The 21,991-nt window shown below is 46.5% G+C and overlaps 1 protein-coding gene across 2 annotated transcripts in view; it reads right to left on the bottom strand.

The window, feature by feature from the left end:
* Positions 1 to 21,991, bottom strand: part of LOC146797319 (laminin subunit beta-1-like) — a 398,209-nt gene that overhangs the window by 158,929 nt on the left and 217,289 nt on the right. For both annotated transcript variants that reach the window (XM_085624319.1, XM_085624320.1), the window contains exon 14: positions 20,435 to 20,591. In XM_085624319.1, the coding sequence (XP_085480445.1) occupies positions 20,435 to 20,591 (157 nt within the window). The remainder of the gene's footprint in view (positions 1 to 20,434; positions 20,592 to 21,991) is intronic.

Below are 21,991 nucleotides of genomic sequence, written 5' to 3'. Positions count from 1 at the left end.
ACTGTGCAGTCTAGGAGGCTACGGAGCAGGGTGCTGCCACCATCAGATGCAAAAGAACGAAGGCTTGGACAGCAGTTCTGAAGACACTTTCTGGAAGAAACAGTTTCACTTTCTTGAGAAGAGACAGCTGGGGCCAGGCCATCTTTGTTTCTTTGGTAATGTGTTCCTTGAGATTGTGGTTGGTGTCCAGGGTGAATCCACATGACTTGGCACTCAGTGGAAATTGGGTTTGGAAGCTGCCAAGATTGATGTAATTGACCCAGGTTTGCCTTGCTTCATCGGTGGGACATCTTCCCCAGAGCACGAAAGAACCTTGCCCTGCACTGATAACTCATCCTTGAATTCCTAGACGGCTATCTCATTCTCCTCAAATGTCATTTTTATGGCCAACCTGTTGCACGCTCCATGCTGAGACCTCCAAGTTCTATCTTGCTTATACATTTTCATCCATTCTTTCTTGCTTAATACCAACATGCACCACGTCTTTGAAGGTTTCTGCAACTAAGTGTTCACCCTATTTGTTATTACCCTCAAATAAAAGTGAAGGAATTCTGGCTAGTAGAACCCGCGCTGCAAGATTCCTAACTCATACCATGAACTCCAGAAGAGAACAGGGATCTTAGGGCCACATATAAAAGTTCAGGAATTTTGGATAGGACCCGTGCCACAATATTCCTAACTCAGGACATGTATTCCACATCACAGCAGAACAGGGATCATGGAGTTACACATAAAAGTGCAGGAATTCTGGATAGTAGGACCCGTGCAACAGGATCCTTGACTCACATGTGCCACACAGCTCAAAAAGGATATTGAAACCACTAATAAAAGTGCAAGTATTCGGGATGAGACCCAGCTGCAAGATCCCTAGCGTAGGACATGCATTCCACAAGAGAACAGGCATCTTGGCGCTACATAGACAAGGTAAGCATCTCTGCTAATGTCCTAAAAGTGTCCTGTAATTAGCAACACCTGGCCTGATTGACATGTTTTCAGTCAGATGTGCAACCTACGACTGCAAAAAGTTGAATTTGCTGTTGGAATACTCAAATACTAATTCACCGAATCGGAATTTGCTGATTTTTACGAGATCAATTTCAACTTTCTACTGGGAACAATCGCTAAGTATCAAGAAGTCTTTCTTCAGTCGGAAGGGTTCGTGAATATTATGGACAGGGACGTGAGGCACACCGCGGGGGTACGCACAAAAATGTAACAAACCAGTGCAGGTTAAATCAGTAACTCTGTTTCTACTCACTTTTCTCTCACTCCTCCCTGCTAGCGCCGGGAAACCCCTTTTGGTAGCTGCGCGCTTTATAAATTTAAATAACAAAACATAACAGTGTACATGGGCGATATGTGGGATGGAGAAGGAAGGTTTGTCATGGGTAAGGTGGCTTTAAGAGTTTAAATGGGATCAGTGATAAAACACAAATATCGTGTGGACAGAATATCGGGTCAAAAATATAGAGGTCAAAACTATCGAGAGGGTAAGTGCAAATAGGTGAGTACAGATTAACTATTCTTAACTCCAGATTGAAGATATATATATAGATATATAGATGCAGGCCGTATTGCTCGTGACTTTGATTCGGACTCCAACTAAGAAGGAGCCTTTGCTGGTCTTGATGCTCCTTCCTGCAACCAGAGGTGGATATCTTCGGCAGGAAAGCCCCGCTGCATGGGACGTGCTAAAACTGACTTGGGGCAAGGAAACCACAGCCCCAGGAGCCTTTACTGGTCTTGGTGCTCCTTCCTGCGCCTGGAGGCGCATATCTTCAGCAGGAAATCCAGGCAGTGCGGGACGCACCCGGGCCAAAGGCAGGCCGTCGTTGCCCGTCACTGCCAGGAAGAGGCAGGGCAGGGCCATTTCCCTTGGCTCTGTGGTCCAGGATACTACTAATCCACTGGTTCCTTCAAGAGACCCTATTTGCTTTAAAGAACAGCTACGTTGCATCGGCTTCAGGAAGTGACCGGAGCAGGCAGGCTGCAGTCAGAGCCACAAAGGAGGGATACAGGCCGGAGACCCCTCTAACCGCGGCCGGGCCCCCTACAGCCCCCTCCCTCGGACCCGGACAGCGCTGCAGCCCAACCCAGCGGCAAGGACTCCACTTTAACGGAACAAACAGCGTACCAGCCTCCCAGCGTACCAGCCTCCCAGCCTCCCAGCCTCCCAGCCTCCCAGCCCACCTCTCGCCGCACCCGCTCCGCGGGTGCCGCTTCGTCGGTGGGTGTCGGTAGAGGCACCATCCAGAGGACCAGAGGCGAGGAATCCAGCACAAAGACAGCAAGGCGGTAAGGGGCGCGAGGGACCAGCGGGGCTGCGAGCGTGCGGGGACTTCATTTCCCAGAAGTCCCTGCAAGACCACGGAAGAGCTTCCGGTCCGCTCTCCCTGCTGGGCCCGCCTCCCGCCCTTTACGCCTCCTACATAACAACACCCCTCTCCCGCAGCGCGGGACGCAGCTTGGGCGAAGACAGGGCAAAGACAGGGCAAAGACAGGGCCGTTAGAGGACGGCCACGGCCCTGTCACCCTGAGCCCTACGACGATCCCCCTAGCCCCTCTTGAAGCCAAACGCACATTTTTGGGACTTAAGATGCGTCCCAAAACAAGAAGCGCTACTAAGAAAGTGGCTCTGGTCACACAAGTAACCGGCCCAATAGATCTCTTTATATCCAGGGTCAATGATACCATTGACAAAAGCATCATCTTACTGGAGAAAAGAGTCTCCTTGGACCTCATGCAGGCAAAACGATCATCGCTCGGTTCACTTGCAACTGCAAATTCTCCCGTTCACCCGGTAGCCAACAATTGCTCATTGCCACTACCAACAAATACCGCTCCAACGCTGACTGTTCCAAATTCTGTCGATTTGTCCGTAACCCAATCGGACTCTGATTTATCATACGTCGATCTCGATGCAACCCCAGACCTAGAAGCCTGCCAATCATCGGTCGAGAAATTAGACCAGAGTGACGCTAATAATCCTGTACCACCTGACCCAGAAACGATCCGAGATACAACAAAAATAAGGGAAATCGTCTCCACCAATCTCATGGCAATGCCAACCAGCAAGGAAAAACCAAAGACAAAAGGAAAGAACCATAATTTGACTACACCAACCCCTAATACCTCGGCAGGTATACCCTGCTGGGTGGAAAATATGGTTATGGACTTAAAATCCGACCTTGAGGCAAAAATTACAGCGCAGATTAAACCACTCATTTCAAAATTGGACAGACTCACGTCATTAATCAACACCAAATGTAGTTGTAAATCAAGCAGGAATGGTTTCGCCCCAACGCAGGGCATACAGGAAATACCCCAAAAAAAACCATCCAACACTAAACAAGTAACCAGCACAATAAACAAGACTAACTTATCACTAACCAAAAAAGCGGCAGTACCTCATCCACTAGACAAAAAAGCGACCAATCTGGATGTCCCCAAAAACACCCCGGGCGCGGTAGATCTTTCGACCACTACCCAAACAGGCCAAGAAGCTCAAGCAAAATCAAAAACAAATAACAGGCAAACGAAAGGAAATCTCACCATCACAGCAGAGACCCCCTCCCAAGAAAATCCACCAGATCTGAAGACCAAGCAACCTCGGCCCAAAATAATCAACTTACCCCCGGAAGCTTCTCCCTTCGTGGTGGTGTTAACAGCAGTTCCCCCACTGAAGGAGGGCGTAAAAGAAACCTTCGCAGAGCTGAGGAATAAATGTGCCCAATGGCTCCACATCCACAGACCACTACCCGCCCACATCAGGGGCGACATCTTCTCTGCACGTAGAGGAGATTGGGTTGGTAGAAGCACGAAGACAATCACGGGGGATGTCATCAGTATCAAATTCAGGGAGATAGGGGCAGCAAACTACATTTGTAACTCGTCCAATAGAGGACCTGCCACACAAATAAACCCCTTTCCTCTCTCTTACTTCCTACCTCCATCCACAAGGCAAAATTTCTCCTCGTTCGCACACCCAATAAACCCCAACTTTATAAACCCCTCTGACCACAATATCTACCACCCCCAACACCACTCAGAGAGGTTTAGACCCCTGCATAACTTACAGTATCCAGCCTTTCAGTGGCATCCACCTGCTGCATTTCCCCAAACCACTCCTTTTGTTACCCCACCCCCGGTAAACCCACCTCCATGGTCACATCATAATACCCAACAATGGTGGCAACCTCAGCAATCTACGCACTATAACAACCACTTATGGCAACAGCCGCGGCAAGGATGGCTTCCCCCATTCAAATCACTAGGTCCAAATCGCCAAGATAGAGACATGAATGAATGGAGTGGACAGGACCATCGGTTAAAGAACAACGACCCTACCCGCTGGGACAGTTGGAACGGCCTCCACTTAACAAACAGATATAGTCCCCTGGACGGCGTCGATTGACCACCACAATCACAGGCATATTCCCAAAACCATACAGACCGCACGGAAACCATTGATCTCCCATCAGTCTCTCCAGACCGAGAGATTCCACCTGCCCCCGTGAAACTAAAAAGAACACAAAGCTCAGATGACAGCTCAGCAAACCTGAGCCTGATTTCATGGAACATTGCTGGTTTAAGGACAAAAATAGAGGATGGGACAATCCTGCATCATACGCTCAATCACCAAGCACTATGTATACAGGAGACATGGTCACTACAAGAATATCACCTGCAGGGGTTCAAGACGTACTCATCCCTCGCGCAGTCGGGACACCTAGGTAGACCAAAGGGAGGTCTGTGTATTTACCTAGCTAACACTATTCAAAATGTTAGAATAAAGGTTATTGAATTGACACCAAACCTGCAGATCCTAGGTCTTTATTTTCAGAAAAGAGAGACGATGATCATTATTAACTTTTATAATAATTTGGGGGAACTGGACTTAGAGAGAGTTTTGGCCAATCTCCACGGAACATTAACCACCCTTATAATGCAGCAAGGAGTAGGAGGCCCGGCATCAATAGTATGGGCAGGCGACTTTAATCTTCACGCCTGTACCCAACCAAGAAGTAAATGCCCAGGCATGGTAACAGAAGATGGCCTCTTACTCACACATTTTTCGCACACCAAAATGGGAAGGCAAATGAATGATCTCCTATCCGATCTGGATCTCCAGATAGTAAACACCTCGGAACATGGGGAAAACTCACTTGCACCTACCTACATAGGACGAGGTCATCAAACCACGGTAGACTTTATAATCATATCAGCCTCTCTGCAAACAAGAGTAAAGAACTTCGAAGTGCTACCGAATTCGCAGAGTGACCACGCAATACTAACTCTGAAAGTCTTATTAATTCATCAAAAATGCTCCCCAGCAATAATAGCAAATGCCCTGACCCAGGAAAACATCAACGTGGACAAACTAAATGGGTATACTATAAAGTGGGTGAGGATCAACCCTGAAGAACTCACTAAAGAATTAATAAGGTCAGTTCACCCACAAATTGAAACCTGTTTGGACCCAGATACTAACGACATGGAGCTTTTAACTAACTTCGCCAAAATCATGGATAAAATAAAATTGTTACTTACAAGAAAACAAAAAACTGACTCATCGCGGACCACAGGATGGTTCAATCAAGAGTGCACCAAGGCACATACAAGACTAAAATTAGCCTTAAATAAAAATGATAGGGACTTCAGTGCAATAGCCATTCTCAGGAGCGAATACCTAAAAATAAGGAAAAAGAGGAAAGAGGAACTGAAGCAAGCGCTGTGGCACGAACTCCATACTAGTGCTCAAGAAAAAAATTCAACAGCCTTCTGGAGATTCATCAGAACCCCTTTCCTGGCGGCCGAATCGGGCCCAAAAATCGAAGTCGCCATAGATGCTGCAACCTGGGTATCACACTTTACTAGCATCTTCCAAAAACCAACTTACGACCTAGAGCTAGAAGTAGGAGAAAAAATACTCCCACCATACCCAATAGATATTAAATTCGAAATTTCTGAAATTCTTGCGGCATTGAACTCCACCAAAAAAGGCAAGGCTCCAGGGCCGGACGGCGTCCCAGCAGACTTTTTTAAATACCAGATAGACCTCTGGGCACCAATTTTAACAAGGGTTTGTAGCGCCACGGCAAAAGTAGGAATTTTAGAGTCCTGGACCAAATCTATAATGGTCCCGATTTTTAAAAAAGGTAATCGTATGGACCCCGCCTGCTATCGCCCAATCTCCCTGTTGGATTCACTGGGGAAAATAGCAGGAAGAGTGATACTAGAAAGATTACAGGACTGGGCGGAAGAAAAAGGTATCCTATCCGATCTCCAATTCGGATTCAGAAAAGGATTAGGCACGGTCGAGCAAGCCTTAAATCTATCAATAATTGTCGGAAAATATGTGCACGCAAAGAAGGCAAAACTTTATATGACTTACGTAGATCTGTCCGCGGCCTTTGACTGCGTCTCCCACACAAAATTGTGGTCCCTTCTAGCTCAGATCGGGGTAGACCAACCACTTTTGAACTTTTTAAGGGAACTCTACTCCAATCCATCCGCAAGAGTTCGCTTCGGGACAAAGGGAGAACTGACGGAGACTTTCACAGTAGAGCGGGGGGTCAGACAGGGATGCGTCCTGGCACCCTTTCTTTTCTCCCTCTACACCAACAACTTGGAGGTTGAGTTACTAAAGGGTGCCTGTGACCTCCCAAGGGCCAAACACCGCCCGATCCCCGCCCTGCTGTATGCGGATGACGCCGTCCTCCTTGCACAAACTCCCCGTGAACTCCAAAGGTCCCTAAACAGATATTCCCGGTTTATGAAAACTCTTGACCTCCACATAAATGTGAAAAAAACTTTCGTAATGAAGGCTGGGGTCGGGAAAAAACAGCAAACATCCATCTACCTCGACAGCCAAAAAATTGCCTCAACAAACGATTATTGTTATCTGGGGGTCACGATAGACAATAAACTTTCCTGGAAACCAGCAATAGAAGCTAGAAAGCATTGTTTTAAAAGAGCTCTAGCAGCTTTGATGTCGTTTTCCCAAAAATTAGGAAAACGTCCACCCAGAGAACTGCTAACCATATATAGAGCCAAGTGCCAATCTACAGCCCTATATGGAGCAGGACTATGGGGATACACGGACGTTACTTCTCTGCAAACTGCAGAAAATAAGTTCTTCAGATTTATCCTGTCTGCCCCCAAAACATCTTCCGTTTACGCCTGCCACTTAGAATTAGGGGCATCATATATTGAAGATCTTGCCAAAATCCAACCTCTTCTACTCTGGCGACGAATTTGGGTGGCAGACACAAACGACGTCACAAAAACAATACTGGCGGATGCAATGTCTCTGCACTATGCTTTTAAAATCAAATGGCTGGCCTATATCCGGACCTTTCTTGGCGATCTCGGACTGGAAAAATATTATTGTAATCCCGAAAAACTCGGGGAAATCACAAACGACAATTTAAAGAAGCGAGCGTTGGACCATCTGACAAATATGAGACTTCAGGCAGAAGCTGGAAAACAGTCGGTGCAGCATGCTACGCTGGTCCAAGCTACTTTTTCAATGCAGCCGTATTTAAAACTTGACATTGGCACCTTTGAACGTTTTCTCCTGATAAGATTTAGATTGAACATATTTCATAAACTGGTGGCCTTTCCAACGCCAAATGTGTGGGATTCAAATCCACCCCTATGCCCATGTGATGGGACATCAAGTCAATCTTCTATTCACACAGTCCTATTTTGTAAATTTTATCAGGAACACCGTAAACTCTGGCTACTGACCCTTTTAAAATCCTGGGGTCTCAGACAATGCAGAGCAGCCATGTTAAGTTTGCAGCTTTTGGACACCGAAGCCACATGTTATCATGTCCTTAATTTTCTGAAATGTATTTATAGACATCGGAAAAACCTTTAAACAGTACCGTAATTTATTTTCTGCTTTTTTAACTTTTAAAACTAGATCTCCTTGAAAGACTTTTTAAATTGTAATTGTAATGCTTTTATGGATCGTAAACAATCCGAATAAAGTTTATATTCATTCATTCAGATATATATATATAAATATATATAAGGTAACCACAGTCCTTGTAATGCCACATCCTCAGCAACAAAACAGGCACGGACCACAGCGTGGAGTATCAGTGCAGTGTCTTTATTGCAAAATGAGTGCATCCAGAAAGTAAAGCAGCAAGTGCCCAGCCTGACGCGTTTCGACTGCGTTTCCACGGTCTTGATCACATGAAGCGCTTGGACCAGTTAGAATCATTATATAGTGCAACAACCAATAGAATTCCTGATGTAACCACATACTTACAGCAATAGACATGAACAAAATACTATATGGGCACCAACACTACATATATGAGGGTTAAAGCCTGGGGTCTATTGTAAACACGGAAATACAGCAAAATTATTTTTCACAATTCCATAATTTCAACGCATTGACAAATACATTGAAAATCACGAACAAAGTTACCAAATGGCAATATCTAAGTGAGCATCCGAATCAAATGCATTTAAAATTCATGTACAATATTTTAAAATATCCCCCTCAAAGTATTAAGATCATTATTTCTGTAAAATACATAAAGTGCTAAAGTCAAAGTGCAAGTGCTAAAAAATGTGCAAAAAGTGCGCAAACTATCAAGATTGACTCATCATTGTTGTTCAATAGTGCATTTAAAAACAGCCTGAAGCCATGCCCATTTTATATGTATATAAAGTGCGAGTGCACTGTAAACATGTGACTGAGCTCAGAAAGTCCCTATGTAAACAAAAAGTAATTATGTAAATATGGATGTCGATGCCATATTGCACAAAAGTCCATGATTTTCACATAAAGTGCTAGCGCACAGTAAACCTAAGACTGGTGCAAAAAACAATAGACGTCATCATTCATTATATTGGTATCCTCTAAAAGATACAGCACATATGATTCAAGGAGCTAAAACCAGTTTAAGACCCTCCCAGAACCAGGTAAAACTAGGTGCAACCCGGTTAAAACCTGGTAAAAACTGGAAAATTATATATACAGTACATATGGTCTAGGGAGCTAAAACCAATTTAAAACCCTCTTAAAACCAGGTAAAACTAGGTACAACCCGGTTAAAACCCAGTAAAAACAAAGTGAAAAACGGGATAAAAAGCCTCTCTAAAACCACACAGCATAAAATGCAAATTTGACACCAAGAAACCAGTCTTATAAAAAATGGTGTAGATCTTCCCCTGTATTAAGACCATTAGGCATCTTAGTGTCCAGCAGCACGATAAATTCAGATTCTAGCTGCTGTAATCTCCTTTCTCGATTACCACCTCTGATAGATTTGGGCACTGAACCTACAACATAGTAACCCAAATCCTTGAGATTGCTGTTATGAGCTAGTTTAAAGTACTATATATTGTCAAGGTACATATATGTGGAGTCATATATAGTAACATTTTACATACCCACAGAAAATGACCTACACGATATTCTTGTCCTAGATTTTTTGACACAAGATTCTTCTGTCCCACGATACTCGTGTTTCCGGTATTCTGTCCAAACCCCGTTTACGTGACGTGATGGGGTTGGTGGCAGAGAAGGGTGGACCACCTTTTACTGGAATTTAAATCCCTTGAGGCTCTGTCTCCATTTGTTTTTTTCTACAAGGGAGGGACCTACCTGCTCTCCCCTGTCAGCGCACCTTTTCTCCTACCCCTCCCTTCTCGACCCTCCTCCCTCCACCCCCGCACAGCATCTTCCTCCACCCAGCTCACGTTTACCACCCTCTCATAGCAGGTATTTAATGTAAGCATTAAATCCCAAAGAGGGATTTCTGTGCGCTACGAACTATTATTCCCCATCCCATAGGGTTTAACTCGTGATTGGTCAGCACGGGTGGGTGGTACAGGTTACCACATGGTACCGGTAGTTACAAGTGTGGAGTTTGCTCCTTACAAGTACTGTGTGCCACTTGTAAGGGGGGGGACTGAGGCGACCTTCGGGTGACATAACGTTTTAAACAAACAACCAATGTAACACTTTCTAGTTTACTTAATGAAAATCATCATAGATGTTAAAATCAAACATATATTAACGTCCATGATTTCTAAAACAAAACTCTGCTCTTCTGTAGAAAAACAAGCATTGGCAAAGCCAACGGATCGGAGCCTCTCAGGAGTGCAGTTTCTTTTTTTTAAAACGTGCAATATGCGAAAACATTTGCAAATATATAAACATATAGTAAAGGGGCCTCCCAGCAGCACAGGCGCACAAGCCCTGAGGTGCCCTCCTTTCAAGCAGCTATGCCTCCGTGACCAGGCAAAATGCCATCTCACACAGTGCTAGACATTCAATGGATAAAGTGGGCTGACACTGCCCCATGCTGTGGTGGGCAAAGGCAAACTGTGATGACAAGCAGGACTGAAAGCCAATTTGCGTTACAGAGTTTAAGATTTCACCACAACAGACCCCAACCCCCTGGTAGGCCGAAAAAAGGGCAGATCAGTTTGTGTTTCAACAAACAATTTCGCCCACCCCTGCCTGAGTGACCACGGATAAAATGTAGCCAAAGTGATGCTAATTTACCCGTATATTTATGTATTCCTTCCCTTTTATACAAGGCCTGATTGGCGCGAACCTCTTGTTGTTTTGACCCTCTAATACCCTTTTCCTAACCGCCATGTGCTGCTTATCTTTCCTTTCTTTAATAGCTGTCTTGACACAAAATACAAACAAACCTTGGTTGTTGGTACGGCTTCGAGTGTGATGTGGCGCAGTTCACGCGTGTCCTCGTTGGTGAGTAGAGGTGAGGGGTCTCCATGTCCTGGCTGGGGGGTGGTCACAGCTCCTGGTGCCAGTGTACCCTTCCTTCCTGCTGTGGAACCCCGGGAGTTTCCCGTGTCCCCTCAGGCAGGGGGTTCACGCCCCCCCTGCTCCAGGCTCCCCCCGCCTTACTCCGCATGGTGCACGGCCTTGTGAGCACGAGTGGTGGAGCAGTCGCTGTCAGGTCTGCACTGGTGATGGCAGTCAATATAGAGCGCTCGGACAGGTGACGTCACAATCCATAGAATGATCATCCAATCCAGACCTCCAGCTTGCAATGCAGCGTGCGGGGGAAGGAGTGACATCACAGTACTCCAGTTAAGCAGCCAGTCGGGGCCCGTGCACAAATGACTCTTTTGTGTTCGTATGTCCGTGTACAAATGACATCATAATCTCGCAGGTAACCAACCACCAATCAGGATATTGTAATATGACCCAAAGGTTTCAAATAGAAGTGCATGAAGGAAAGGACGGGGAAGTGACTCCTAGATCCGGTCATAGGAAGGAAAGAGTTCCCATGGAAGCGGGAAAACAACAAAAGTGACCCCTTCATGAGATAAGAAAGTACTAACCCTACAGATACACGATTCATCCAAGAAGATGCAGTTTTATGTGAAGCGAACCCGGCCCAAGGGCATCGGAGCACTTTAAATGAGCACCTGAGTCTATCACACAAGGTCATATGATCTATAAATGTATTTATCTTTTTTTGAGATTTACTGAGCGCGAACTTGACCCGTTAGGGTATTAGAGCGCTTTACAGGAATCGGCGGTAGTATACAAAAGACTTGGGGGGGGGGGGGGGGGGGGAAGGGGGGGGGGAGGGCTGGATACATAAGGGATAACAGTGGGTGTAACTGACTTAATTCCCTCTGGTGTAATTACTCGTTACTTCGAAATTACTCGCAATTATGTGAGAAGCGTAATCCAGCAATTAGGCTATTTTCTTAGTGTGAAATGGAACTTGGTGCCCAGAATAGGCCCGAGGATGCCTTTTCCGCTAAGAAAATAGCACAAAATGCCACAGGACATGAACAGCAGTAGCGTCAGCGGCCACTGGCGTAACGCAACTTGAGGGGCCCCCTGCAATGTACTTGGAGGGGCCCTCTCCGGACTCAATCGGGAGCTCGCCGGACAGAGCACTGGGGGAGCAGGGGCCTGTGTTACGCCCCTGACAGCCTCTCGCTTTCTCTTAGTTTGTTTTTCCTGTGCTTCTGCAATAGGATTTTTTCCCCTAATTACTCTGAATTACTCAAGCTGACATAATTGGGGACTTTCGCATCACAAGAGTAATGCGTAATTACTGAAATTACTCTGATTATTCTGGCATAATTAAAATTTCACCAAGGCCTAATTATTTCTTTATTTAAGGCACTGGGAGAGTAAGTGATGTGTCCAGATGTTGTTCTCGGGTTCCAAAGTCGGTGGCTCTGGCCGGAGGGCCACATCTCTCAAGATCAAAGCTATGTTTCATAAATAGCTTCCAGTGGCAGCGGGGGCAGACTCCGCCCCCCAATCAAAGCAAGGAGAGCTGCCATCAGCAACTGAAGGCCTCAGGCAGATAATTATCCACAGCGCTTTAAAATGTGCAGGTGCTGTCCGGTACTGGGTACCCGCCCTTCTTTAATTTGAAAGGGACGCTGCACTCCTCAGCACTGCTGCAATACATTTAAAGGGAGAGAACTGGCACTTCCCAGCAGCACACAGGTACTCTAGTGAGTACCGACATTTCCATATTCCCATTTAAAGCACTGATTATCAGAATTAGCTTCTTTGCAAAGCACCTCACCCCTGTCCCCAGCCGGGCCTAGCAGAAAACACTCAAGGTCAGTTCGAATGGCACTGCCAACCACTTACAAATGATGCATTCCTGACACATTACATGCCTAGTGGCCACGCAAATGGACACAGTCTAGAGCAGATTTCATACTAAGTGACATGCATGTGCTGCTGGCCATACCACAGATGGACACCACAAACATTTGGACAGGCTAACCTCTGAAAGACCAGCTGAGGTAGGTATGAATCGGGCATGTCTCAGGCATGGGGCACCCAGGAGATTTCTTCAAATACCCATCGGTACCTTTCAAAATGGCGGTTGCAGTTGGGCAGCATCGCGGTTATGTAACCCCATGTCGTATCTGAGACCACAAGCTTCTTGCAACTTCTGAGCCAATTGCATGCCGTGGCCTGGAATCATTATTTATTGCTCCTTCATGGTGTGGACCCTTCCTGGTGATAGCCTAGAGAGGCAGGTGACCATGGGGGGTGTTAGGAGTGGTGCTAGATAAGGCGTGTGCATGGGGGGGTTAGGAGTGGTGCTAGTTTAGGCGTGTGCATGGGGGTTAGGAGTGGTGCTAGATAAGGCGTGTGCATGGGGGGTTAGGAGTGGTGCTAGATAAGGCATGTGCATGGGGGTTAGAAGTGGTGCTAGATAAGGCGTGTGCATGGAGGGGTTAGGAGTGGTGCTAGATAAGGCGTGTGCATGGGGGGTTAGGAGTGGTGCTAGATAAGGCGTGTGCATGGGGGTTAGGAGTGGTGCTAGATAAGGCGTGTGCATGGGGGTTAGAAGTGGTGCTAGATAAGGCGTGTGCATGGGGGGTTAGAAGTGGTGCTAGATAAGGCATGTGCATGGGGGGTTAGGAGTGGTGCTAGATAAGGCGTGTGCATGGGGGGTTAGAAGTGGTGCTAGATAAGGCGTGTGCATGGGGGGGTTAGGAGTGGTGCTAGATAAGGCATGTGCATGGAGGGGTTAGGAGTGGTGCTAGATAAGGCGTGTGCATGGGGGGTTAGAAGTGGTGCTAGATAAGGCGTGTGCATGGAGGGGTTAGGAGTGGTGCTAGATAAGGCGTGTGCATGGAGGGGTTAGGAGTGGTGCTAGATAAGGCGTGTGCATGGAGGGGTTAGGAGTGGTGCTAGATAAGGCGTGTGCATGGAGGGGTTAGGAGTGGTGCTAGATAAGGCGTGTGCATGGGGGGTTAGGAGTGGTGCTAGATAATTCGTGTGTCAGGATAGCCAAAGCCGGGAGCCCTTTTGTTGAGAAATGGGGAGTGGCCGGATACTCTCACAACAATGGGTCAACTGCCAGTTAAATGTCTGAATCCTGTTTGGTGGCCGGCTCATTTGCTTTGAAGTTTCCAAATGAAAGGTTCAAGGGTGTCAGTGACCTGAGTCCACATGCAGGGTATTCTCCAATGGTCAATGCTGTCAGATTCAATAGTGCACTGAAATTCACAATCCTGGAATGGAGTTTGACTACTTGGTTAGTATTCTCAGGAATGCAGTGGGTGGCCAGTGTCTTAGCTAACCTATAGAATATTACCCCAATTGAGTAAGAGCCCAACGTCTTGACTTCCGTGTGGCAGGTGCACTCACGAAGGGTGATGCAGAAATGTAAGCTTTTAGAGGATACCGCACTGAGGTGCTCTAACAGTACAGGTGGTGGTTTCTCATCTTCTGTGAGACTCTGCCCACCAGGCAGCAAGTAGATGCCTGCTCATCGTGCCCCCCCACCCCATGAAAGCACACGCTCTTAGACGCGTGCTTTTGTTGACTCCCTTGGTAACCTTATAGCGGTTGGTTGATAACTGCTATAAGGGCACAGGTTTTGACTATTCATGCACTTGGCAGAATGATGCCCCAGGACCAGGCCTTGCTGAATGTTGTGAATGCCACTAGTGCCACCTGGGCGTCCGGAGTTCAGTGGCAATGTTCCTCCAGGGGACCCTTCCACCTGCAGACAGCATGAGACTTTATGAGGGCCTAGATACACGCATCTTTGTGGTTGCTGCTACTTCTTGCATTATAATGACTGTGGAAATCTTTCGCTGAAGATGGGTGGCCATGATGTCCCTCAGATGGTGGTCACTCAGCTTTTTCCTGATCAATGTGGCTGGCAGGGCAGCATTTCCAAACCCAGGGCAATCAGCAAGAGCGGAATGGTACTCTTCAAGCTGCTGAACACACTTCTCTATGTGCAGTTGTGGGGTGGGGGGCAGGCCGCGGGACATAGGCCCTGGCGGGTAGTAATATATGGTACCTGTGTAGCGGTGTCCATAAAGACATATGTGTAAACGATGATAGATGAGAGTATGGCTATAGCTTTCTTGTCTCTTTGTGGCTGTCATAGTTCGATGAGCATGTGGTCACCATAAGTCATGTATTTTCTTATTGGCCTGGAGCAGGACTTCCCCCAGACCACTGGGGCTTTTGTCTACCACCAGTTCAATCATTTTGAGAAGGTAAATACAGACAATTCTAGTATCTAGAATATCTTACAAGGCTTACTCTTATCTTTCACCCATCAGCCACTCACCGCCATACATCATATGCATGCCAATGATTCAGTTTGAGTGCCCAGTTAGGATAAAAGATTCTACAAAGAGTGCCCATGCAGATACCATGGAGAAGAAGTTGCAGAGCACAGAGAAACATATTGCACCTTCTCAAGGTCAGCTATCACTCCCTATAACCAAAAAACTCAAGGCTCAACTTGAAAAAGTTTCCTTTTTTTGCATTGCAAGGTGAGTCATCTCACTTCATGTCACTGGAGTGTGTCACTGAGTCTTATGTGGTGTTGTCTTCTGATGAGGACCTAGATCAGTGTCATCAGTCACACTGATCATGCCAGGCAAGTCTAGCAATATTTTGTAGATGGCATTCTGGAAAGCTTCAACCACTGATGAGACGTATGAAAACCCACACAAGTGTAGAAGGTAGTGATGCATTAAGGGTTTTTGTGGTACTCTAGCTGGGGGCAGCGAGCATTCAGATATAGTTTTGAGAACCATTCACCCCACTGAAATGAACTATTATATCATTGATGGTGGCAGACACGTATCTTTGGATCTTGATGGCTTAATTTAGTAGGCCGCTGTCCACACGGAAGCACGGTTTCTCATGCTAATTGGCCTTTATGATAACAACTGTTGTGGACAACCAGATGGTGCGATCCTGGACCTTCTCTATTATCCCTGATCCACCTACTTTTGATTCTCCTGCTCCATCTACCTTTATGTGGAACAGAAAGTGCCAAAGTTGATGGGTTCTTCTGGTCTTCTCCAGTTAAACCATTCCACAGAAGAGTGAAGTGAACTTGGCCACAATATTTTCGACTGCGCATGAACGATTAATGCAAATGTTACTGGTGGGAGCTCTAACAAAGTGTGGCAGCTCAGCAGTGATACTGTGCCGAGCTCTTCCTCAAACACTTTTGCCTCAACTTCTTATCTGACTATGAGTGACTCACCCTGTTGAGTACCAAGCTGATGGAGCCAGTCTCTGGCATGTCTCATCTACTGGAGTATGCATCTATGCGGTTGCTCACCTCTAACCTGCTTACCGTTTATGTTTATTGAAGCATAGGCCTTCTTCTTATGCCGTACTTGAGCTGTTGTGAGATCCAGAGAGCTACCTAACTCAAGAATTCTGTAGAGTGGCGTGCATTGACTCCTCAATATGAGCTGGCACAGATCCAAGAGTTGCATAACTTAAGCTCTGCTGCCTTCTTCCGGAATATTCCACTTCACCAGAGCTCACCATAAGCCACGATCATGTGTAGAATGAATTCAAGGGATCATCTATCCCTTAATGAGCCAGCTTTAGAGGTGAACTCGCGGCAGGTTCAACACCAACTGCTCACCAGTTACCATGTGTTTTGGGAGGCCACATAGATGCAAGCAGTGGGTCCCCTGGTGGAAAGGCACAACAGAAGTGACTCTGAGACAAACATGGCCTGGGTCCAGATCCAATGTCCAAGCATTAGAATCATGGCTTACTACAAAATCTTGGGAGCCACGCAAACGTTCTTAAAGAGGACACATGGGTCTGGTACTCAACAAGCGTAGCGAGGCTTCTTACAAAGAGAGAAGTCATACTGAGAAAGCTGAGGTTTACAGGCATTCCATCTGCAGCACAGAGAGGGATGTTGTTCTCACAATGCCCCATTCACAGTGAAATGGATCTTTTTTGGGTTGTGCACAGAGGTGTGGCTCTCTGAACTCTCATACCTCAGGTGATGGTCCCAGAGTGAAGCATTTCTTTATTCGGTAACAAGATCCCACAAGCCCCAGCTCTGGCATGGATACTACCTGATGTTATCTACAGCACCGGGCACCTGCTTGGCCCTCCTTTCAGTGCTCTTTTGTTCCATGATTCTTCTCTTCCTTCCTCCCTTCCCCTATCTTTCTCTTTAAGTCACTTTCATATGGTCTCCCTCCGTCTCTTCCCCGTTCCTTCTTTCCATCTTTCCTTTGTTGCTGTCTGCCTTATGTCATCTCTTCCTTCTTTCTTCTCTTCTTCCCCCACACACCTGCTTTCATTCCACTCTCCTCACCTGCCTTTTCCTTCACTTTCTCTTTCCTTCATTCCTCCCTCCCTCCCTCCCGCCCATGTTCATCCTGCTTATCTCCCTCTTTCCATTCTTCCTTCCTGTTTTCATTCATACTTTCATTTTTTCTCGCTCTCCCTCAAGCATTTCCCTTTCCTTTCTTTTGTTCTGCTCTTCCATTTACTTCCTCTGTTCCTTTCCTTTTCTATTACTTTTTTCCTTTCCTTTTCCTCTTTCCTTTCATTCCCTTTCTCGCCATTACTTTACCCCGCCCTACCCTTCCTCAATTTACTCCCTTCATTTCCTTTCCTTCCTTCTTCCATCCTTCACTCAATGTTGTTTCATTCCTACCATCCTTTGTTTCCCTCCATTTTTCTGCCCACCTGCCTGTCTTTCGTCTTACCACCTTTCTTCCTTTCTTCCTTCTTCCCATAGTTTCTCCCTCCCTTCATTTCTTCCTTTGTTCCCCACCCTTCCTTGCTGTCCCTGTCTTCATCACTGCTTCCTTTTTTATCCCTTCTTTTGCATTTCCTTCCTCCCCCTCGCATCCTTCCATATTTCTCTTCTACTTACTTGCCCATCCTTATTCCCATCATTCATTCTCCTTGCTCCTTTTCCTTTCTTTTATTTCTCTCTTCCTTTCTTCCCTCCTTCTCCCTTCCTTATTTCTGCTCCTTCCTTCCTTGAAATCCTCCCTTCTTTCTCCTCATTTCCCTTTTCATCTTTGTTCCTTTCCATTCCTTTATCTACTCCATCTCCTTCATCAAACCATTCCCTTTCTTTCTTTTTCTTCCTTCCTCCTTCCTAACACACTTTACCTATCCATTTTCTCTCCATTATTCTGGCCACCACCTTTTTTTTCCTCTTTTCCATAGTTTTTCTCTTCCTTCCTTTTTCCTTTGTTTCCCAGCCTTACTTGCTTCACCTCCCTTCATCCATGCTTCCTTTCCAATCCTTCCTTTTGCATTTCCTTCTTTTCCCGATCTCCCTTCCATGTATCTCTTTTACTTCCTTCCCCATCCTTATTACCTTTATTCATTCGCTTCTGTGCTTCTTTCTCTTCTTTCCCTTCCTTTAGTCTTTCCTTCCTTTGCTTTATTCCTCCCTTCCTTTCTCTTCTTCTTTCCTTACATCTGCTCCTTCTTCCATTCAATCCTCCCTTCTTTCCGCTCCTTCTCCTTTTATGTTTTTTCCTTTCGGTTCCCTTGATCCCATTCCATTAATTTCCCCCTTGTTATTCCACCCTCCTTTTACTCCATTATTTTCCCTTCTTCCTCTTTCTCTCTCCCTTCTTTTCGCCCCCACCCACCTTTTGGTTTCCATCGCTCCAGTGCTCCCTCCTCCATCTCTTTCTTTCCTTGCCTCCTTTTTCTTTCACTGTTTTCATTCACGCTTTCATTCATTCCTAGTTCTACTGTATTTGTTAATGCACCCTCCTCTGTTCACTCCTTCATTTAACATTCCCTTACATTACAACTTTCACCTACTTTCGCCTCTATTCCTAAAACCCAATCCTGTTTTTCCTTCTCACTCTCTTGCAGCGCCTTGGTACCCTCGGGTTTTAGTGCGCTTTATAAATCCCTGTCCTCCTATCCTTGCATCAGGCATTGGTTTTCAGACTGAAAGCTATGGGACGTCATTACAAACAAGAATTGGAAAAGCCAAAAAGTCCGGCATTGGTTGATGGCCCTTGTAGTTTTTGTCAATGCTTGTTTTGTTTTTTGTTGATTTTCACAAAACATTGGCTAAAAGCAAACATGCATTGCCACAACAGTCCATGACTCTGACAGGGTCTAATTTGTGGGTGGACATGATCCCAGTGAAAGGGTAGAATACCGTCATTCATAGTGATGTTAGCCAGTGGCTGAAGTGGGCGGATCCTTTGAGCCTTTCTGTATGCTGTAGTGGGCGGAAGTAAGATGTGAATGACACAATAACAGACCAATGGAGGAAGAGGGCTGGCTGAAAGCCCCTATAATAATATTGTACATATAATTTGACTAAAATCAAATGTTTGTGGCCTGTGCTAAGTGTAACAAAATGCTAGCTCACTGTAAAGACAGTACTTTTGCCTACACCGGATGGAATGGTAACAATTTTTAAGCGCCCCTGCCTCCTGCCCATCTGGCCTTCACCCCTAGGAGTTAAATTGCAATGTAGTCATCTGATACCTTCGCATATTTGTGAAAAAACCATGATAAATATGGGATGGGTGCAAAGTTCAACTTGAACTGCTCTTTACCATAACATTCAGGACTTTCTGCAATGCCTAATATTGTATGGTTCCTAGTTTCAGCATTCTGTATGCAAGTGTAATTTGATGTACCCTTCTCCCATGAGCACTTATCACATTGCTTGTTGGAATACAGCTTAAACAGATTGAGCCCCAAAGGACACACAGGAGCCAGAGAAACACCACAGCTAGGCACAGGTGAAGGGGCAGGGGTCCCTCTGCAAACCACATGCAGAACAACAATCGGGAAATAGGCAAAACCTTGCTCACATATTACAAGCTTTGATCACCTTCTGTTCACTGCCCGCCACTTCCTGGCATCGCCAGGCAGAAATCTCTCTAATTAGCAGAGGGCAGCTGTGGAGTTGATGTGCCCACTCAATGTGAATGGGGTTCCCTGAGACACACACACAGCAGCAGATCTCATGGGGACCCTTCAATGCCCAAGTATACGCCAGTCACATGTAGAGAAGCGAGAAACATGTCCACATCTGTAGTTTGTGTCTGTAATACTGATTTAGGATACCTAGCTGGTCTTGGAAGTGTGAGTGATCTGCATGAGGACGTCTCAGGCACATCAGATTCCACTCTTCCGCTGGTGATGGGGGCAGGAATTCCCACTGGGGCAGATTTGTCACCCACCGGCCCCCTAGCACTCGCTGCTCGGTCACTGCTATGAGGCAGTGGCTCTTCCCAGCAGCAGCATACCTGCAACTCACACAGGGCCACAGTAGGGGCCTTCACACGGTCACCCGATGAGGAGTCGATGTCACAAGGTGGGAGGGAAAACGAGCCAAAAACCACTGTAAATAGTAGATTTCCAGCTCGTTTTTGGAGGCTTTGAACTGCCGACGTCTATTAAGGGGCGGTGAAAACACCCCAGAACATGGGCACCAGCCTCAGCAAGCTTTTTCTCTGGTTTTTGAGGAGGGTGATTGGGGGCGAGGCATGGGGCAAAAGTGCCTCTCAGGTGCTTCCGCGGCATGAGGCCACGCCCCTCCAAGGCCCGCTCCCTCTTAACATGATGAAATTTCCGTCTTAATTGGCAGGTATGCAGTAGGCCCGCCCACCAAGCATACTCAGACAGAACAGAACTTACTGGCAGTTCAGGGTCTGTGATGGACAGGCCCCTGGCGTCCTCAGCCTCATAGGTGTAGTAGTCCAGCGACATGCAGAAGTATCCGGGACGAACGTCTTCACACTGGCGGCCGATGATGTGGGGTCTGCAGTCACACTGACCATTCTCCATCGAACACCTGAGAGGGGGGCGGGAGAGACAGCGACAGAGAGACAGAGCGAGAGAGAGAGATGAGGTGAGGCTTGGAATGTGCACACCTGTGATTGTTGTTTCTGTGCATACAACCAGCATGGCTCAACGACAGGAGAAGCCATGAGAACAAAGCTTGAGTTCACTTTCTGGAAGAGGATATCACATACTTGTACACCTAATTATTCCAATTTCTTGGAAGTCTAAATGCTCCCATACTTATATATTGTGAGGAAGGAACACCATAAAAAAGTCCATGAACTCTAGTCTTCTGTCTTCTAAATTTCCCATACTTACCATTTTCGAAATAGAGGGTCTGATGTTTTAAGTCTTTTTGCAAAACTTTCAATTCACAAAATCATAGGCTTTCAGCAGCCAAAGGGCATGTCACAAGGTACAAAGGACGCATTGTGAGTCAGGAATCAGTTTTCGATACACAGTGTTCTTTGTGACGGACTGCTGTTCGGTGGGGGGCGGCGTGAAGGGGACATCACCTCCTTCTCCTGAATCCCCATGGAATGAATCCGTGGCTTGCAGCCACGTCTGCCATTTAAAGCAATTGACTTGATATGATCTCCCTAAAGTGCATCTCATTCGCAGAATGGAAGCTGTCCATGACGGGCAGCGCCCACCTTGTGAACGCGCACACTTGGCTGGAACAGACAATGGCCAAGAGACCACTCCACCGGCATGCCACCCTCAATGCCACTCCCTGATCGCCAAACCGATCACTTAGGGTAGGGTGACCAGATGTCCCAGATTTGCCTGGGCAGTGCAGTTTTTGTAAATACTGTTGCAACAATATTTAGTTAAATGAATACATGTCCTGATTTTTGAGAGAAGGTCCAGTGAGGCTCGGGTTTACAGGGCCTCTCTTCACACCAGGAACTTCCGCAGAGTCACCCGAGGGCTTATTTACGAGCCCGCTGCGCTGCCAGTGTGTCACTTTTTGTGACACTCCGGCGGCGCGGATAACAAATTCATATCTATGAGGCCACGCAAAGCCACTATGCGAGGCTTTAGATGGCCGCATAGATATTTAGCACAGCAAGGCAGCGCAAATTGCTGCGCTGTCTTACTCTGCGCTAGGGAGGTATTCCATGGGCGTTGCGGTGGGTGTTCCCATGCAACACCCATGGATTTTGACGTTTCCCAGAATTACTTTATCATGTAAACCTGGGTAAGCATCAAATCCTTACGCCTCGCGAGGTGAGGCAGAACGAGGAGAAATATCTTTTTTCCCCTTGTTTTTTCCTCTTTCTATGTGTGCTGCATATTCTGCGGCACACACGGGAACAGGAGAAATCCTCTCAGGATTGTTTCTGTGCAGGTAGGTCCTCTCTCCCTACACAAAAACAATCCTGCCGACAACACAGGCACCTTTGCAGC

Source organism: Triturus cristatus, chromosome 9 (assembly GCF_964204655.1).
Source record: "Triturus cristatus chromosome 9, aTriCri1.1, whole genome shotgun sequence".
NCBI classification, from domain to species: domain Eukaryota; kingdom Metazoa; phylum Chordata; class Amphibia; order Caudata; family Salamandridae; genus Triturus; species Triturus cristatus.
Note: the sequence above shows the minus strand (reverse complement) of the source record. Positions and strands in the feature narration are given on the sequence as shown.